The following is a 17,500-nucleotide window of genomic DNA, read 5'->3' on the forward strand; positions in this document are numbered from 1 at the left end:
GGGAAAGATAAAGGGCTGGAGAGGAAGGAATCTGATAAGAGAGGAAAGTGGACCATGGGAGAAAGGGAATGAAGAGGGGACTCATTGGGAAGTGATAGACAAATGAGAAGAGGTAAGAGGCCAAAGTGAGGAAAAGAAGGGTAGAAGGGGAGGATTTTTTTACAGGAAGGAGAAATCGATATTCATGTCATCAGTTTGGAGGCTACCCAAATGGAATATAAGGTGTTGCTTCTCCATTCAGAAGGTGGCTTCATCTTGGCATATGAGGAGTCCATGGACCAACACATTGGAATGGGAATGGGAATCGGAATTGAAATGTTTAGGCACCAGGAAGTTCTGCTTTTGCAGTTTAGTAATTTTGGCTACTTTGCCAGAATTATTGGTGATTAGATATGTTCAAGCAAGTTGAAATGTTACTGAATGTCTTATGTTAGCACTTCAGAAGTTTAAGAGGGAGATGCAAGGATGCCATTTTAGAAAAGGTGGCATCCATTATTAAGGATCCTCACCTTCCAGGATGGAGTGTATATGCTGTCTAGGGAGGGGTAGCACCTCTGGTGGGGGGGTCTGCCGTGCCCTTTTTCAGGGGACTTGTCCACCTTTGGTCCCCACCTGGCACTCAGCTCTCACCTGTGGCTCCAAGTAGCTGTAGCACGCGCAGCGGCCACACCCCGGTAAACCGTCTCGGCAGACGGGCCAAACCAGGTGAGGGTAGCCAACGGGTCGTCGACCCTCGGTGAGGTAGGGGATTTGCCTATCCCAGCATGTGAAGTCGGACCCTGGCAGATGGAGCGGAGGAGACGGATTAATGGTCCAACGGTCAAGAAGGCAGGCCAGCAGGCGTTTGTGGAGTGCTAAGAGCACGACAAGGCACTTCGACATCCTGGTCATCCACTGCAGGAGGTGGTGATCCCTTTAAACTCACCCGGCAGTAGGCAAAGGCAAACCACTGCTGTAACCTACCGAGTACATGATTTCCCAATACGTCAGAGTGGCGTGAAGGGAAATCGTCCACCAACTGGAAATTCCAGATGCAACTTAATGATAACGACCTTCCAGGACATGCACTCTTCTCAATACTACCATCAGGGAAGAGGTACAAGAACCTGAAGATCCACATTCAATGTTTTAGGAACAGCTCCTTTCTCTCTGCCATCAGATTTTTGAATAGTCCACAAACTCCTCAATGTTACTTTTTGCATTATTTATTTATTATTGTAACTTAAAGTAATTTTTTATGTCTAGCACTATACTGCTGCCACAAAACAGCAAAGTTCATGTCATTGGTCAGTGATAATAAACCTGCCTGAATTCTGTAATTAAGTATTTCTAAAATTTACTAACAAGTTTGCATTGGATAATCATATGGATAATGACTGGTTTGCAACAGTAATCCCTTACCTGTAAATTTGCACACAAAGAAAGAATACTCTCATCGTCGATTGAGTTGATTTCATTAGCATGGCTCACTGACTCAGTATTGGGTTGTGAAGTGTACTTCTGTTTGATTGTGGTTGTAGTTGGCACAGGAGGAATTAACTGCCAAACGTTCATATCAGTGCCATTCCCGAATGCTAGTATGGCATTTTCTGCAGAATAAAATAATGAATATTGAAAACATAATATAAATACACAAGTTTTAAAAGAAAAATAAAGCCTATTTTAATTTCTTTAATATGAATGCCATTTATTTAAATTGAATCCGAATAAAAATATAAGGCATATATTTGGAATATAAAAGTGTTTACTCAGTCACTAAATCACATGTGACTAATAACAATTGACAAAGAAAAATGAGAAAATGAGTCAATATTGGTGTTTCATAAACACAAGAGATTCTGCAGATGGTGGAAATCCAAAGCAACATACACAAAATGCAGGAGGAATTCCGCAGGTCAGGAGCTTCTATGGAAATGAATAAACAGTCGACGTCTTAGGCCAAGGCACTTCTTCAGGACTCAATATTGGTGTTTTCTTGCATTCCCTATTCCCATGTAATTTTCTCCTTCAGATGACATGCCAGACAAGATACTTCCCAATACATGTTTTCTAACACATCACTGGAGATGATCAGGAAAAGATAATCAAAGGACAATCATTTCTCTAACAACATTGGCATCTTGAAGGAATCAGCACAATTGATTATCAAAACTATGAACCTTCTGATAATGGAAGCATGTATTTGTGTAGTGGGTAAGCAGCTGGAGTAATAATCCAGAGGCCTGGGAAAAGATTCAAGAAATCCAGTTAAAATCATACCATAGAAGGTGAAAGATGAATTTTTAGGGGACATTAGAGGGGGAATTTCTTCATTAGAGGGTGGTACAAGTGTGGAATGAATTGCCAGCATAAGTGGTAATTAGGAGAGATTTAGAGAGGATCATGGATGAGAGGGATATGGAGGGCTATGGTCTGGGTGTAAATAGATGGGACGTACTTGGTGAAAGAGGCTTGGAAGGCTGTGATCTAGGTGTAGGGAGATGGGACATACTTGGGTGAGAGAGGTATGAGGGCTATGATCTGGGTGTAGGTAGATGGGACATACTTGGGTGAGAGAGGTATGAGGGCTATGATCTGGGTGTAAATAGATGGGACGTACTTGGTGAAAGAGGCTTGGAAGGCTGTGATCTAGGTGTAGGGAGATGGGACATACTTGGGTGAGAGAGGTATGAGGGCTATGATCTGGGTGTAGGTAGATGGAACGTACATGGATTAGAGAAATATAGAGGTCTACGGTCTGGGTGCAGGGAGATGGGACAGTGTTCATTTCCATTTGCAAGCCTCCAGCAAATGAAATAGTCCTAATGTACATGCAGCTAGATCTAAACACGTATTATATGTAGGCTGTAAGCAACAAGTAAGTCCTCTGTACAAAGCTGCCAAGAAGTGACCACCTCGAACAAGGAAGGATCTAGCGACCTTTCTTTGATTTTCTATGGCATTGCCATCACTGAGTCCCCCCACCAAAGCATTAGTATCACCATTGACAAGAAATTCTAATGAACCAGAAATAACTATGGCTACAAAAAAAGGTCAGAGGCTGGAGCAACATAGACAAAATGCTGAAGGAACTCAGCAAGCCAGGCAGCATCAATGGAAATGAGTAAATAGTCGACATTTCCAGCTGAGAACCTTAATTAAGATGGAGGGTATGCTTTGGTGAGTCACATGCCTTCAGACACCGCAAAGTCTTTCCTCATCTATAAAGCATGTCAAGATTGTGATGGAACACCCTCCATTTGAATGGATGAGTGCAATTGCAACAGTCAGTGTCAATTGGTAGAGCTGCTATCTCACAGCTTCAGTGACCTGGGTTTGTTTCTGATTTCAGGTATAGAGTTTGCATGTTCTGTCTTCTCCAGTTTCCTTGCACATCCTAATTGGCCAATGTAAGACATGTATATAATGTGTTGAGGCTAAAGAGAGAATAGTGAGGATGGGTGTTTAATAGACAATGTAGTCTTGGTGGGCAAATAGCCAATTATTGTAAGGTAGGATTCTATTGGCATCTGATAAAGCAGCCTGCTTGGTTGGTACTCCATCCACCATCATAAGTATTTATTTTTTCCATTACCACCATGGCTGCAGTATGTGATATAGACAAAGGGCACTATAGTTGCTTGCCCATCGTCCAGATCGTGACTTTCATGACTACAAAGTGAAAGAGCTTCTCCTTCATGGCAAAACAATCATGTGCATCTTCCTTTTCAAGTCGCTTGCCATTCTGACTTCAAAATCAATCACCATTTGTGAGTCTAAATCCTCAAACTCCTTCCTGGGCTCACCAGAAGGACAAAAGAAATTCAGGCAAGGCAACTCATCACTACCTTTTCAAAAACAATTAGGCTTGGACAGTGAATACTGCTCTTTCCAGCAATGGCTAAATTGTCAAAAAGTGAATACATTAAAATAGTTCAGAAATACATGATGATGCACTGTACTCATGTACAGCCCTGTATATCCACCATGACAGGAACACCAACTCAAGGGACGTCCTACCCCATCCCACAGCTGGAGAAAAGCAACATGGTGCAGCAGAACAGCCCCTTTTTAGGCAGGCCAGAAACACATTATAATCAATCTCAGGGTTGTATATGTGACATATCTGTACTTTGATAGTAAAATTTACTTTGAACTTTGATTCATTTACCAATTGATCCAAGAAAACCTTTTGTATAAAAGATTCAAAATCAAATTATAGCTTAGTTTTCCTGAGAGAATCTAAACACCAATGAAATCGCATATAACTATAGTGTTATGTAGAATTTTACATAAAGTTGGATTAATATATTTTACAGCCATCTAAATTAATAAAGAAAATGTAAGTGTGCATTTATATTCTGAACAAATCCTAGTTTAATAAGTACAATTGGAGAAAATGAATGAACAGTGCTTTTTATTAAATTAAAAATACGTATCTGCAGCTGCTATAATTTTCAATATATTGAACAGGATGAAAAAACATGCACAAATCTGCCACAACATATTAATATTCTTATAATTAGATATTTCCACAAAATCTACAAAGCTATCTTTAAGATTGAGAAGAAAAGAAATTTCTTCTCTCAGAGGATTGTAAATCCCTGGAATTCTTTATCCCAGACAGCTGTGGAGGCTGCACAAGTCAGTATATTCAAGACTGGATCAATAGATATTTGGATAAAGAGAAGCTTAAGGATTGTAAGGATCAGGTAAACAAGTGGGACTGAGGCTAAAGCAAGATCAGCCAGTTTCTTACTGAATGGCGCCTTGGTAGTGCAGCAGTTAGAACAGACGATTACAGCTCAGGGCACCCTGGAGTGCAGAGTTCAATTCCGGTGCCATTCCAGATCCTTCTTGTGGAATACGTAGGTTTTCCTCAGGTGCTGCGGTTTCCTTCCACAGTCCGAAGGTGGAGCGGGCAGGTTAATTGGCCATTGTAAATTGTCCTGTGATTAGGTTAGAGATTGTCAGGTTCGTTGGGGGCTGCTGGGGCAGCGTAGCTCAATGGGCCTGCTCTGTGCTGTATCTCTAAATAAATGAATAAATAAATAGGTGTGAGGGGACAGTTCTGCAGAGACCTACTGTCTATGATGTTCCCCTTGAGTTGTACAATGCTCAACTTACTGAAACATCTGTTGTCTTTGAAGAAATTCTGGAATTCTTCACACTCGTCCTTTTGGTTCCCACTGCCATTGCAAGTGCACCATGGCGACACGCTGATCCCAGTGGAGTCAACATAGTTTGGGGTGATGACAGTTCCTGTCAAGAGATGCCAACTTCACGGTTAATAATCATTCTTTTAACTGAACACAAACTGTTATATATTCTCAGATAAACACTTTGGCTGTCACATCATAAGTATATGAAAAGAAACAATAACATTCAAAAATAGCAAGAGATTGCTCAGCCATTACTGCTTGTCACTTTTTAGAGCCAGACGTCAATAGACCCAAGTGGGATAAAAGGGAAATTTTTAGAAAATTGGAGAAGCTATCTCTCAACCATTGTCATCTTCTAATGGTTCTATGATGAAAGTATAAGTGAAGTCTCATTGCTATACATAGACAAGGATTTTATAAATTACAACATGCAGGCAAGCTGTTCAGCTTAACCTGTCAGTTTCGCTGCTTACTTCCCCTGCAAGCAAAAAAATTCTAATCATGTGATGTTGCAAATGTAAAGATGAAATTCTGGCCTGCAGCATGGAGCAAGAGTAGGAGCCATGAATATAAAATAGGAGTAAATCAGGAGATCTAAAGTGTGGCTGGAATGTAAAACTTGGTGTCACAAGTAGTAATTGAAGAAATAGCCTAGATATATTTGTGAGAAAAGCTTGTGAGGAAAAAAGATAAAAACAGATAGATTTATAGAATTAAATTAAAAAATTGAGAGAGATACCAGCCATTGTTAGACAAGACATTGAAATGACCTGTCTCCAAGCTGCAGAACTGTTACCATTTTCTGGAGCGGTACCGAGGAAAGCATTCTAACTGGTTGCTTCTCCGTCTGGTGTCGGGGTGGGGGGGGGGGTCCTCTGCACAGGACTGAAATAAGCTGCAGAGAGTTGTAAACTCAGTCAGATCCATCATGGGCACTAATCTCTCCAGCATCCAGGACATCTTCAAGGAGGGTTGTCTCAAAAAGGTGGCGCCCACCATTAAAAACGCCCATCACCCAGGAGATGACTTGTTCTGGTTGTTCTTGTTTGTACCATCAAAAATGAGGTACGAGAGCCTGAAGGCACACAGTCAATGATTCAGGAACAGCTTCCTCTCCTCTGCCATCTGATTTCAGAATGGGCACTGAACCCATGAACACTACCTCACTACTTTTTTTCTCACTTTTTGCACTATTTGTTTAATTTCATTTCATATAATATATATACTTCTTGCCATATATTAGTTTTAAAAATTATTATGTACTGCATTGTACTGCTGCCACATAACAACAAATTTCACGACATGTGTCAGTGATATTAAATCTGGTTTTGATTCTGATTTTCTTTGGGTCGTTTTGATCAGAGATGCAGGAAATTAATTTTCTTTATAAATAATGAAAATAATGGCAATCTCCTAAGACTTGAGGTCCTTATATATAGATTGAAGTATCATGGATGCACACAAAAATCAATCAGAAAGACAAATAAAATAATATTCAAACTCCAATGGTTATTCACAAGGAATGGATAAGTAAATGATGTTGGTTACGGGACATATTGACGTACGTTTACTTGAAAATAAGGGGTTATGATAGATTGTACTGGGGCAATAATCTAAATATTAGAAGTAAGCCTTTCAAAAATGAAGTTTTTCTACATTAAAATGGTGCTGGAAACTTGTGTCCCTTCTGTAAACAACATTTGATGCAAGACTAGTTAATGATTTTAAAGTTGAGATTTTGTTAGTTTTTTTTTGTTAACTAAAGTAATAAAATGAAATAGGGCAAAGGCAATTAATGGACTTGGATCTTGAATTAGCCATAATTTTATTAAATCGTGGGTTAGATTTAATGGCTCTGGGTCTCACTGTGGCAAGGAGTATGCTCTGTATTCTAAATCTTACCGATGAGTCCTGAATAAGCAAGTAAGCAAGCTGCATAATTCTGCCTTAAGCAACCACTTGCAGAACGAGGTTCTGGCTGACAGTTAGTGATGAAATCTGCAAGCCTTGACCTGTTAGGAAGAAAGATACAAAACATTACATTATCACTTTGGCACCAAAACAGTTAGGGCAATTTGTAGCGGTGTTCAGTGTTGTAGGTTGAATATATTACTTACAGTGTCTTTCAAACATATCTTTACATGAGCAGTACCTATACATTTCATCAGAATCGATAACACTCCATAAATCCATGTTTTAATGCGCAAATATACACTTAAGACAAGAAAGGTGGCCTAAAAACAAACAGAGCTCAATTTTGAAATGTTAGCAATTGGTAATTACTTCTCATCATAAGGTGATTAATCTTTTGTTGACCTTCAATCTTTTTGGATTTCTCACAGGAATTGTGCTTAAATTTCAATGTTGAAGGGAGAGAGGCAAATGGAATGTAAAAATCATGCAATCCACTTGGTGAACCTGAATCTACTTATTGCAATTTTATTAGACTCCAAGACTGATCTCTTCCTTGTTACTCTGACTACTTTGACCCAGAAACCTTGCTACAATTCACTGAAGAAGGATTCAGGCCTGTTGAGCTGGGAGAGTGTCTCAACAGGGAAATCCATAAGACCATAAGTCATAGAAGCAGAAAAACGCCATTTGGCCCATCGAGTCTGCTCCACAGTTCAATCATGGCTGATCCTTTATTTTCCCATCCTCAGCCTCACTCCCTGGCCTTCTCCCCATAACCTTTGACACCATGACTAATGAAGAACATATAAATCTCTGACTTAAATACACCCAATGACCTGGCCTCCACAGCTGCCTGTGGCAACAAGTTCCACAAATTTAGCACCCTCTGGCTAAAGAAATTTCTCCGCATCTCTGTTTTAAATGGATACCCCTCTATCCTGAGGCTGTGCCCTCTTGTTCTAGACTCCCCCACCATGGGAAACATCTTTTCCACATATCTACTCTGTCTAGGCCTTTCAACATTTTCAGTGAGATCTGCCCTCATCCTAAATTCCAGCGAGTACAGACCCAGAACCAAGAGCTCATATGATAACCCTTTCATTCCCAGAATCTTCCTTGTAAATCTCCTCTGAACCACCTCCAATGCCAACGCTTCTTTTCTTAGATAAGGAACCCAAAACTCTTCACAGTGCTCAAGGTGAGGCCTCACTAGTGCCTCTTAAACTTCAACATCACATCCCTGTTCTTGTATTCTAGACTTCTTGAAACTAATGCTAATGTTGCATTTTCCTTCCTCACCAATGACTCGATATGAAAGTTAACCTTTAGGGTGTTCTGCACAAGGCCACCCAAGTCCCTCTGCATCTCAGATTTTTGGATTTTCTTTCATTTAGAAAATAGGCTGCACATTTATTTCTACTACCAAAGAGCATGACCATGCATTTTCCAACACTGTATTTCAATTGCTACTTTGTTGCCCATTCTCCTAATCTGTCTAAGTCCTTCTGCATCCTACCTGTTTCCTCAACACTACCTGCCCCTTCACCAATCTCCGTATCATCTGAAAAATTGGCAACAAAGCCATCTGTTTCATCGTCTAAATCATTGATATACAGGTGTCCCCCACTTTTCGAACATTCACTGTTACGAGAAAAGGCAGCGCGCGGAAAAAAATAGCAAGCGAAAAAAGCACCATGCACGCTGAGCAGCCAAGCTCCTCCCCCGGAACTGCATTCTAGCCTGCATTGCTTAAACACGTGTCTGTGAGCAGCCGTTAGCAAGATGAGTTCTCAGGTACAATATCGGAAAAACCTAAAAGAGCTCGTAAGGGTGTTACACTTAGCGTAAAACTAGACATAATTAAGCGTTTCAATCGTGGTGAACGAAGTAAGGACAAAGTGAGTTTGGCTTGTGGAAGTTAACGAAGTTGAAGAGTTTTTGGCATCCCATGACTAAGAACTGATAGATGAAGAGCTGATGCAATTGGAAGAGGAAGTGATAACAATCGAAACTGAATGCAGTAGCGAACGGACCGAAAGTGAAGTCGTACAGGAACTGACCGTCAAGCAACTGCATGAGATTTTCGCTTTAATTATCGCAGAAAAGTATGACTTTAATTTTGAAAGGGTGTGTCGGTTTTGGGCATATTTGCAAGATGGTTTGAGTACTTACAAAGAACTGTATGATAGAAAAATGCTTGAGGCTGAGCAGTCAAGCATAATGTCGTTTCTCAAGCCTTCCATATCAGCCACAGCAGACAACAAACCTCGACCTTCGACATCGAGGCAGGCAGACACAGAAGAAGATGACCTGCCTGCCCTGATGGAAATAGACGACGATGAGATGACACCCCAGTGTCCCACCACCCCGACCCCCGGGCCACAGACTGATACATTGCCGCAAAAAGTGCAGAGGTAGCCGGGACGCACCCAGCGTATCTTTAAGAAAAAAGCCGAAATAAACAAGCTAATTAATTAGGTGCCACCCGGCACGTAATTGTTGGCCCAGATCAGAGGCGATTATCGATTGTGTCGCCCCTGATCTGGGCCAACATTTACGTGCCAGGCGGCACCTAATTAATTAGCTTGTTTATTTCGACCTTTTCCATAAAGATGTGCTGGGTGCGTCTCGGCTACCGTTGGACCCCTGCGTGCTTCGCGGATCAGTATCGGTCGGCGGCCTGGAGGTTGGGGTCCACTGCACCACCCCAACCTCCAGGACTCAGCCTAACACACCATTCTCAGTGTGCTCGGCGCTGTCTTCCCAATTCCGGTAAGTGATACTACACTGTACATAAATTATTTCTACTTTATATAGGCTGTGTATTTTTATGTGTTATTTGGAACGATTTGGCAGCTTCATAGCTTAAAAGTTACGGGAGAGAGTGTTTCTGCCGTGAGCGCTTGTGCCGTGTTTCTGCCGAGAGCGCTTGCGTGAGATTTTTGCTATGGAGAACAGTGCAGAAATGATTGTAGAAAAGTATTTCTACTTTATATAGGCTGTGTATTTATCATATCCTTCCTGCTTTTGCTATATATTACTGTTATTTTAGGTTTTATGTGTTATTTGGCATGATTCGGTAGGTTATTCATTAGGTCTGCGAACGCTCACAAATTTCCCCATATAAGTTAATGGCAATTGCTTCTTCGCTTTATGACATTCTGGCTTACGAACCATTTCATAGGAATGCTCTACCTTCGGATGGTGGGGGAAACCTGTACAGCATAAAAAGAAGTAGTCCCTACACTGACCACTACGGAACACCTCTAATCACTGGCAGCCAACTCGAAAAGGATCCTTTTATTTCCACTCACTGCTTCTTACCATCAATCAATGCTCTAAACATGCTAGTAACTTTACAATAATACCATGGGCTCTTAGCTTGGTAAGCAGCCTCATGTGGCACCTTGTCAAAGGCCTTCTGAAAATCCAAATATACAACATCTACTACATCCCCTTTATCTACCCTACTTGTAATTTCCTCAATGAATTCCAACAGGTTTGTCAAGCAAGATTTTCCCTTAACAAAACCATGCTGACTTCGTCCTATCTTGTCCCATGTCACAAAATACTCCATAACCTCATCCCTAACAATTGACTCCAATATCTTCCCAACCACTCAGGTCAGGCTAACTGGTCTATAATTTCCTTTCCATTGCCTCCCTTCTTTCTTAAAAAATGAGGTTACTTTTACAATTTTCCAGTCCTCCAGAACCATGCCAGAGTACAATGATTCTTGAAAGATCATCACTCACGTCTCCAGAATCTCTACCACTACCTCTTTCAGAACCCTAGGGTGCAGTTTATCTGGTCTGGGTGTCTTATGTACCCTTAGGTCTTTCAGCTTTTTGAGCATGTTCTCCGTTGTAATAGTAACTGCACTCACTTCTCTTCCCTCACACCCCTTAACTGCTGGCACACTGCTAGTGTCTTCTAAAGTGAAAACTGATGCAAAATGCTCATTTAGTTCCCTGTTATTATTTCTCCGGCCTCATTTTCTAGTGGTCCTATACCTCTCTCATCTCTCTTTTATTTTTTATATGCTTGAAAAAGCTTTTACTATCCATCTTGATATTATTTCCTAGCTTGCTTTCATATTTTATCTTTTCCTTCCTAATGATTATTTTAGATGCTTTCTGTATGATTTTAAAAGCTTCCCAATCCTCTACCTTCTTGCTAATTTTTGGTTTGTTGTATCCCTTCTCTTTTGCTTTTACATCAGCTTTGACTTCCCTTCATTTTTCCTAGAAATGTGTGCCATTGCTGCTCTGCTGTCATCCCTGCCAGCTTCTTCTTCCAATTTACTTTGGCTAACTCCTCTCTCATACCACTGTAATTTCCTTTACCCCACTGAAATACTGCTATGTCAGACTTTACTTTCCCCTTATCAAATTTCAAGTTGAACTTAATCATATTGTGATCACTGGCTCCTGAGGGTTCCTTTACCTTAAGCTCCCTAATCGCATCTGGTTCATTACATAACACCCAATCCAGTATATATGATTCCCTAGTTGGTTCAATGACAAACAGTTCTAAAGAGCCATCTCATAGGCATTCAACAAATTAACTCTCTTGGGATCCATTACTAACCTAATTTCCCATTCTATCTGCATGTTAAAATCTCCCGGACGATCTGTAATAGTGCAACAAGATCATCCACCTTATTTCTTATACTCCTTGTATTGAGATATAACACTTTGAGTTCTGTATTTGCTACCCTTTTTGACTCTACATCCCCTGTGCACTGATACTCACTCTGCTGGCTGCAATTTTGTCCTGTCATCTGTCTTCCCTTCCTGACATTCTGACCACATGCAATCTTTGATTTTTACTGTCCGTCCTATCCTTAGTCCCTTCACTCCAATTCTTATACTCCTGCCAAATTAGTTTAAACCCTCCCCAACAGCTCTAACAAACCTGCCTGCGAGAATATTGGTCGCCCTTGGGTTTGGGTGCAACCTGTCACTTTTGAACAGGTCTTACCTCCCCCAGAAGAGATCGCAATGATCCAAGACCCTGAAGTCCTGCCTCCTTCTCAGCCACACATTTATCTGCCAAATTATCCTGTTCCTACCCCCACTAACACATGGCACAGGTGGCAATCAAGAAATTACTGCCCTGGAGGTCCTACTTCTCAGCTTTCTGCCTAGCTCTCTGAATTCTCTCTTCAGGACCTCATCGCTTTTCCTTCCTATGCCCTTGGTACCAGTATGTACCAAGACACCTGGCTGCTCTCCCTCCCTCTCCAAAATGCTGTGGACATGATCCGAAATGTCCCCGACCCTGGCACCTGGAAGGCAACAGGAAGAGAAAGGTATCCCGTTTATGTTCACAGGATATCCTGGTCTGTTCCTCTGACTATTGAGTCCTCTATCACCACCACTCCCCTCTTTTCCCTCTTTCACTTCTGCACCAGACTTATTCTCAGTGCCAGTAATGGTCTCCGTGGCATTCCCCTGGGAGGTCATCCCCCACAACACTATACAAAACAGTAGACTCATTATCGAGGGGAATGGCCACAAGGGTGGTCTGCACTAAATACCTATTCAGCTTCCCATTCTTTCTTTTGACAGTCTCCCAGCTACTCGCCTCCTGCAACTTGGGGTTGACTATTTTCCTGTAACTCTGATCGATTATCTGCTCACTCTCCTGTACAAGCTGAAGATCATCCAGCTGCTGCTGCAGATCCCTAACACGGTCTTCAAGGAGCAGCCGCTGGACGCAGTTCACACAATGTTCCCTGTGAGACATTGGTTCTACTTGAGGAGATTCTCACATTCATTAACTCCAGCCTCCCAAACCACCACTGTAATTCACTGACTCTCAAAAGAGGTCTACAGTGGATGCATTTTCCCTGGCTCTTAACTCATCTCTGGTTCATTCAGGTAATAAAGTGACCCACAGTATGTTAGATTATTGTTTATCGACAACAGCACCATATTCAATACCATTATTCTAAGCAAGCTTATCTCCAAATTCAAAAGCCTGGGATTCAACACCTTCCTTTACAACTGGATCTTTGACTTTTGACCAACAGTCGCAGTCAGTAAGGATAGGAAGGAACACCTCTGTCATATTTGTTCTGAAGAATGGAGCTCTATAAGGGTGCATCCTCAGCCCCTACCTGACTCCTGGTATGATCCTGACCGTGTGGCCAGATTCTGCTCCAACTCCATCTACAAGTTTGCAAATAATACCACTATGGCGCACCACGGTAGTGTAAAGGTTAGCACAGCACCTTTGCAGCTCGGGAGTCCCAGAGTTCGGAGTTCAATTCTGGCACCATTCTGTAATGAGTTTCTGTATGTCCTCCCCATGGAATGGATGGGGTCTCCTCTGGGTCTTCCGGTTTCTTCCCACAGTTCAAAGATGTAACGGGTAGGTTAATTGATCATTGTAAATTGTCCTGTGATTAGGTTAGGGTTAATCGGGTTTGCTGGGGGTTACGAGGGCAACATGAATCGAAGGGTTCGATGGGTGTTTTCCGCACTGTATCGCTAAATAAATAAATATTTAGTGGGCCATATCTGATACCGAATAACAATGAGTCAGAATACAGGAAGGAGATAGAAAGCTCAATGACATGGTGTCAATGCAGCAATATTTCCCTCAATATCAGGAAATCAAAAGAACTGATAATGTCACGGTCCGGTCCGTGAAGTCTGCATTCCGGTTCACGGTCCGGTCCGTGGATTCCATACTCTGGTTATTCCATTTTTCCTGTGTTCTGTTGAGCGCCTTGATTGAGGTGCCTGATTCTCGTTTGGGGCTGGCTACATAAAAGGCTCTGGGTTACAGCGGCTCTTTGCTGGTTCATCATTGGAAGCTCGGCATCAGTAACCTTCGTCAGTCACGTCGGCAGTCTCCTCGGCAAGTCTCCTTGGCAAGTCTCCTCGGCAAGTCACCTCGGTTGTCACCCCGGCAGTACCGAAAGAATCCCATAGGAACCCTGTGAGTTACCTCATCTGGAACCTCGTTCGGAACCTCATCTGCTACCTCGTCTGCGACTTCGTCAGAATCCCCGTCAAGTAACCCGCCGGAGTGAGACTGGACCCTTGTCACGTCAAGATAAGGTACAGCCTATCGTTGTTTGGAACTGTCTCTTTGTGTCCTCACCTTCGCTAAGTAGGTCCAGTCGTTTGCCACTACCTCGAATTGGGAACTGTCTCTTTGTGTCCTCGCCTCCGCTGGATAGGTCCGGCCGTTTGCCGCTACCTTGAGTGGAGATCTGTCTCTTTGTGTCCAGTGTTCTGCATATAGAAAGGGTCCCAGCCCTATGTCCTGTACCCAAGGAGGGGTCCTGACTCTGTGTTCCGTGTCTAAGAGGAGTCCCAGCTCAATGTCTTGTATCCAAGGAGGAGCCCTGGTTCAGTGTTTTGTGTCCTATGTCTAGTCTGAGTCAAGAGCCGAGTCCAGTCCAAGAGTCAAGAGCTGAGTCCAGTCCAAGTCAAGGCTTCGTGTTCCAGTGCAGTCCCAGTCAAGGCTTTGTGTTCCCACTCCCAGTCGAGGGTCTAGTCTGATCCAAGTCCCAGTCGAGTTCCAAGTCCGATCCAGGTCCCAAGTCCTAGCCAAGATCCTAGTCCTGAGTCCTAGCCTGCACCCAGGTTCCGAGTGCCAGTCAAGACCCAGGTTCCGAGTCCCAGTCAAGTCCCAGGTTCCGAGTCCCAGTCAAGACCCAGGTTCCGAGTCTCAGTCAAGACCCAGGTTCCGAGTCTCAGTCAAGACCCAGGTTCCGAGTCCCAGTCAAGACCCAGGTTCCGAGTCCCAGTCAAGACCTAGTTCCGAGTCCCAGTCAAGACCCAGGTTCCGAGTCCCAGTCAAGACCCAGGTTCCGAGTCCCAGTCAAAGTTCCGAGTCCCAGTCAAGACCCAGGTTCCGAGTCCCAGTCAAGTCCCAGGTTCCGAGTCCCAGTTAAGACCCAGGTTCCGAGTCCCAGTCAAGTCCCAGGTTCCGAGTCCCAGTCAAGACCCAGGTTCCGAGTCCCAGTCAAGACCCAGGTTCCGAGTCCCAGTCAAGTCCCAGGTTCCAAGTCCCAATCAAGACCCAGGTTCCGAGTCCCAATCAAGACCCAGGTTCCGAGTCCCAGTCCAGTCTCTGGTTCAGTGTCCTTGTCCAGGCTCGTAGTTCCAAGATTCATGTCCGGGTCACATGTTCCAAGTCCAAGTCCTAGCCCAGGCCCTGAGTCCCAGTCTTGTTCAGTGCTTGTGTCCGTGTCCAGCTATGCTTCTTCCTGCTTCTGCTTTGCTCTCTCCTGGATTACCTCTGATCAATCCTTGCTTCCCGGCTTGCCTTGCTTTCTTGATAAACTCATTGCCCGGTTCCTTGTACTTCAGTGTCTGTGTATTGCATTTGGGTCCACTACCAGCGCCCCTTGCAACAGGTAATTGACTTCAGAAAGGGGAGGTGATGCACAGCCTTCTGTTTACATCAACAATGCTGATGTCCAGAGGGTTGAGAACTTCATGTTCCTAGGCATGAACATTACCAATAGTAAACACAAAATACTCTGCAGATGCTGGGGTCAAAGCAACACTCACAACACGCTGGAGGAACTCAGCAGGTCGGGCAGCATCCGTGGAAACGATCAGTCGATGTTTAAGGGTTCCGGCCCGAAACGTCGACTGATCATTTCCACGGATGCTGCCCGACCTGCTGAGTTCCTCCAGCGTGTTGTGAACATTATCAATAGCCTGTCCTCATGATGCCATGGACAAGAAAAGTTCAAAGTAAACTTATTGTCAAAATACATATATGTCACCATATACAACCCTGAGATTCATTTTCTTGTGGACATTCACAGTAAATACAAGAAGCACAATAGATTCAATGAAAGACTACACCCAACAGGACACACAAACAAGCAAAGTGCAAACGGCAACAAACTGTGCAGATACCAAAGCAAAGAAATAAAAGATAGATAGATAGATAGATAAATAAATAAGCAAGCAAGCAAGCAATACATATTGAGAATGTGAGATGAAAAATGAGTGTTTATATCCTTGAAAGTGAATCTGTAGTTTGTGAGAACAGTTTAGTAATGAACTGAGTGAAGTTACCCTCTCCGGTTCAAGAGCCTGATGGTTGAGGGGTAATCACTGTTCCTGAACCTGGTGGCAGCAGTGAGAAGAGAGAATAGTCTGGGTGGTGGGCATCCCGGATGATGGATGCTGCTTTCCTGTGACAGTACTCTATGTATATATGTCTGATGGTGGGGAGGGCTTTACCCATGATCACCAGTACTTATACATCCTCAAGAGGCTAAAGAAATTTGGCACGTCGTCTTTGACCCTCACCAATTTTTATTGACGCACTGTAAAAAGAATCCTATTTGAATGCATCACAGCTTGGTATGGTGCCTGCTTTGCCCATGACCACAAGAAAGCTCAGAGAGTTGTGGACACAGCTCAGCACGTCACGGAAACCATTCTCCCCTGCAACCCTAATGCTCCTTCCCAATCAGCTGTACCTTTATCGACTCCGCAATTTTGCCCCTTTCTATTGACTTTCAGCCAGATAAAGCTGAAAGGTTATCACTGGTACTCAGACAAGTTAAAATTGGCAGAATCTCATTCTATACTATATACTGTAACTTTCCAAAGCAAAAATGGCCTGAGATTAATGACCTAGGTAGAAACAACACAACATTCCTCAAATTATCAAAAAACAAGAAATTGCAGTCACCTATTACTTTAACTCAGCTTCTTCAAAGATGTATCCTGATCTTCAGAATATATTCAGCCTTATCTGCTAATACACGAGTACTCCCAACTAGAGGTTGTCCTTAAGCAATGCTACTGAGGAGTAGATAAAATGTAACGAATCATATTTCACACTGGGGTTGTTTCATTGGTATCATTTGAGCATTCTTCATTGAGAAAGCTCAGTGGAGTACCTACAGGACTTGATGCAAGGCTTGAAGTTTTGGCAAGTTGCTGACTCTTGTGTGTGATATTGAAGTTGGATCTAGTGGAAAACAAAACTAATACCATAAAAGTATGCCTATCATGTAGACTCAGTTTATTCCACATAGATCAGTTGAAATCTATCAGTATTTGTGAAATAGCTAAATCCCGAACAAAACATTGTAGCCATTTTTACTTCTTACTTTACAAATATGTGTTATGTGCCGTGTTGTATGACATGGGCAATAAGAGTTTTTCCATGACCATGATTGTACTTGGCAAAATTCTCTGCTCAAGTAGTTTGCTATTGCCTCCTTCTGGGTTGTGTCTTTACAAGACAGGTGACCCCAGCCATAATCAATACTCTTCAGAGATTGTTTGCCTGGCGTCTGTGGTTGCAGATATACACCAGCTGCTCATATGACCATCCACCACCCCCTCCCTAAATCCTAAAATCCAAGAAAAGGTTGCTTCCTTTTTGCTCCTTGTATTTCTAGATCATGTCCGAACACCGAGTGAGTGAGTAGCTTTCTTGTGGATCTC

General features: G+C 42.8%; 1 protein-coding gene across 2 annotated transcripts in view; it reads right to left on the bottom strand.

The window, feature by feature from the left end:
• Positions 1-17,500, bottom strand: part of gfra1b (gdnf family receptor alpha 1b) — a 287,571-nt gene that overhangs the window by 20,407 nt on the left and 249,664 nt on the right. For both annotated transcript variants that reach the window (XM_063071221.1, XM_063071220.1), the window contains exons 5-7: positions 7,044-7,153; positions 5,107-5,241; positions 1,402-1,589 (exon numbers count right to left, since the gene is read on the bottom strand). In XM_063071221.1, the coding sequence (XP_062927291.1) occupies positions 1,402-1,589; positions 5,107-5,241; positions 7,044-7,153 (433 nt within the window). The remainder of the gene's footprint in view (positions 1-1,401; positions 1,590-5,106; positions 5,242-7,043; positions 7,154-17,500) is intronic.

The sequence above is a fragment of the Mobula hypostoma genome, chromosome 19 (genome assembly GCF_963921235.1).
Source record: "Mobula hypostoma chromosome 19, sMobHyp1.1, whole genome shotgun sequence".
NCBI lineage: Eukaryota > Metazoa > Chordata > Chondrichthyes > Myliobatiformes > Myliobatidae > Mobula > Mobula hypostoma.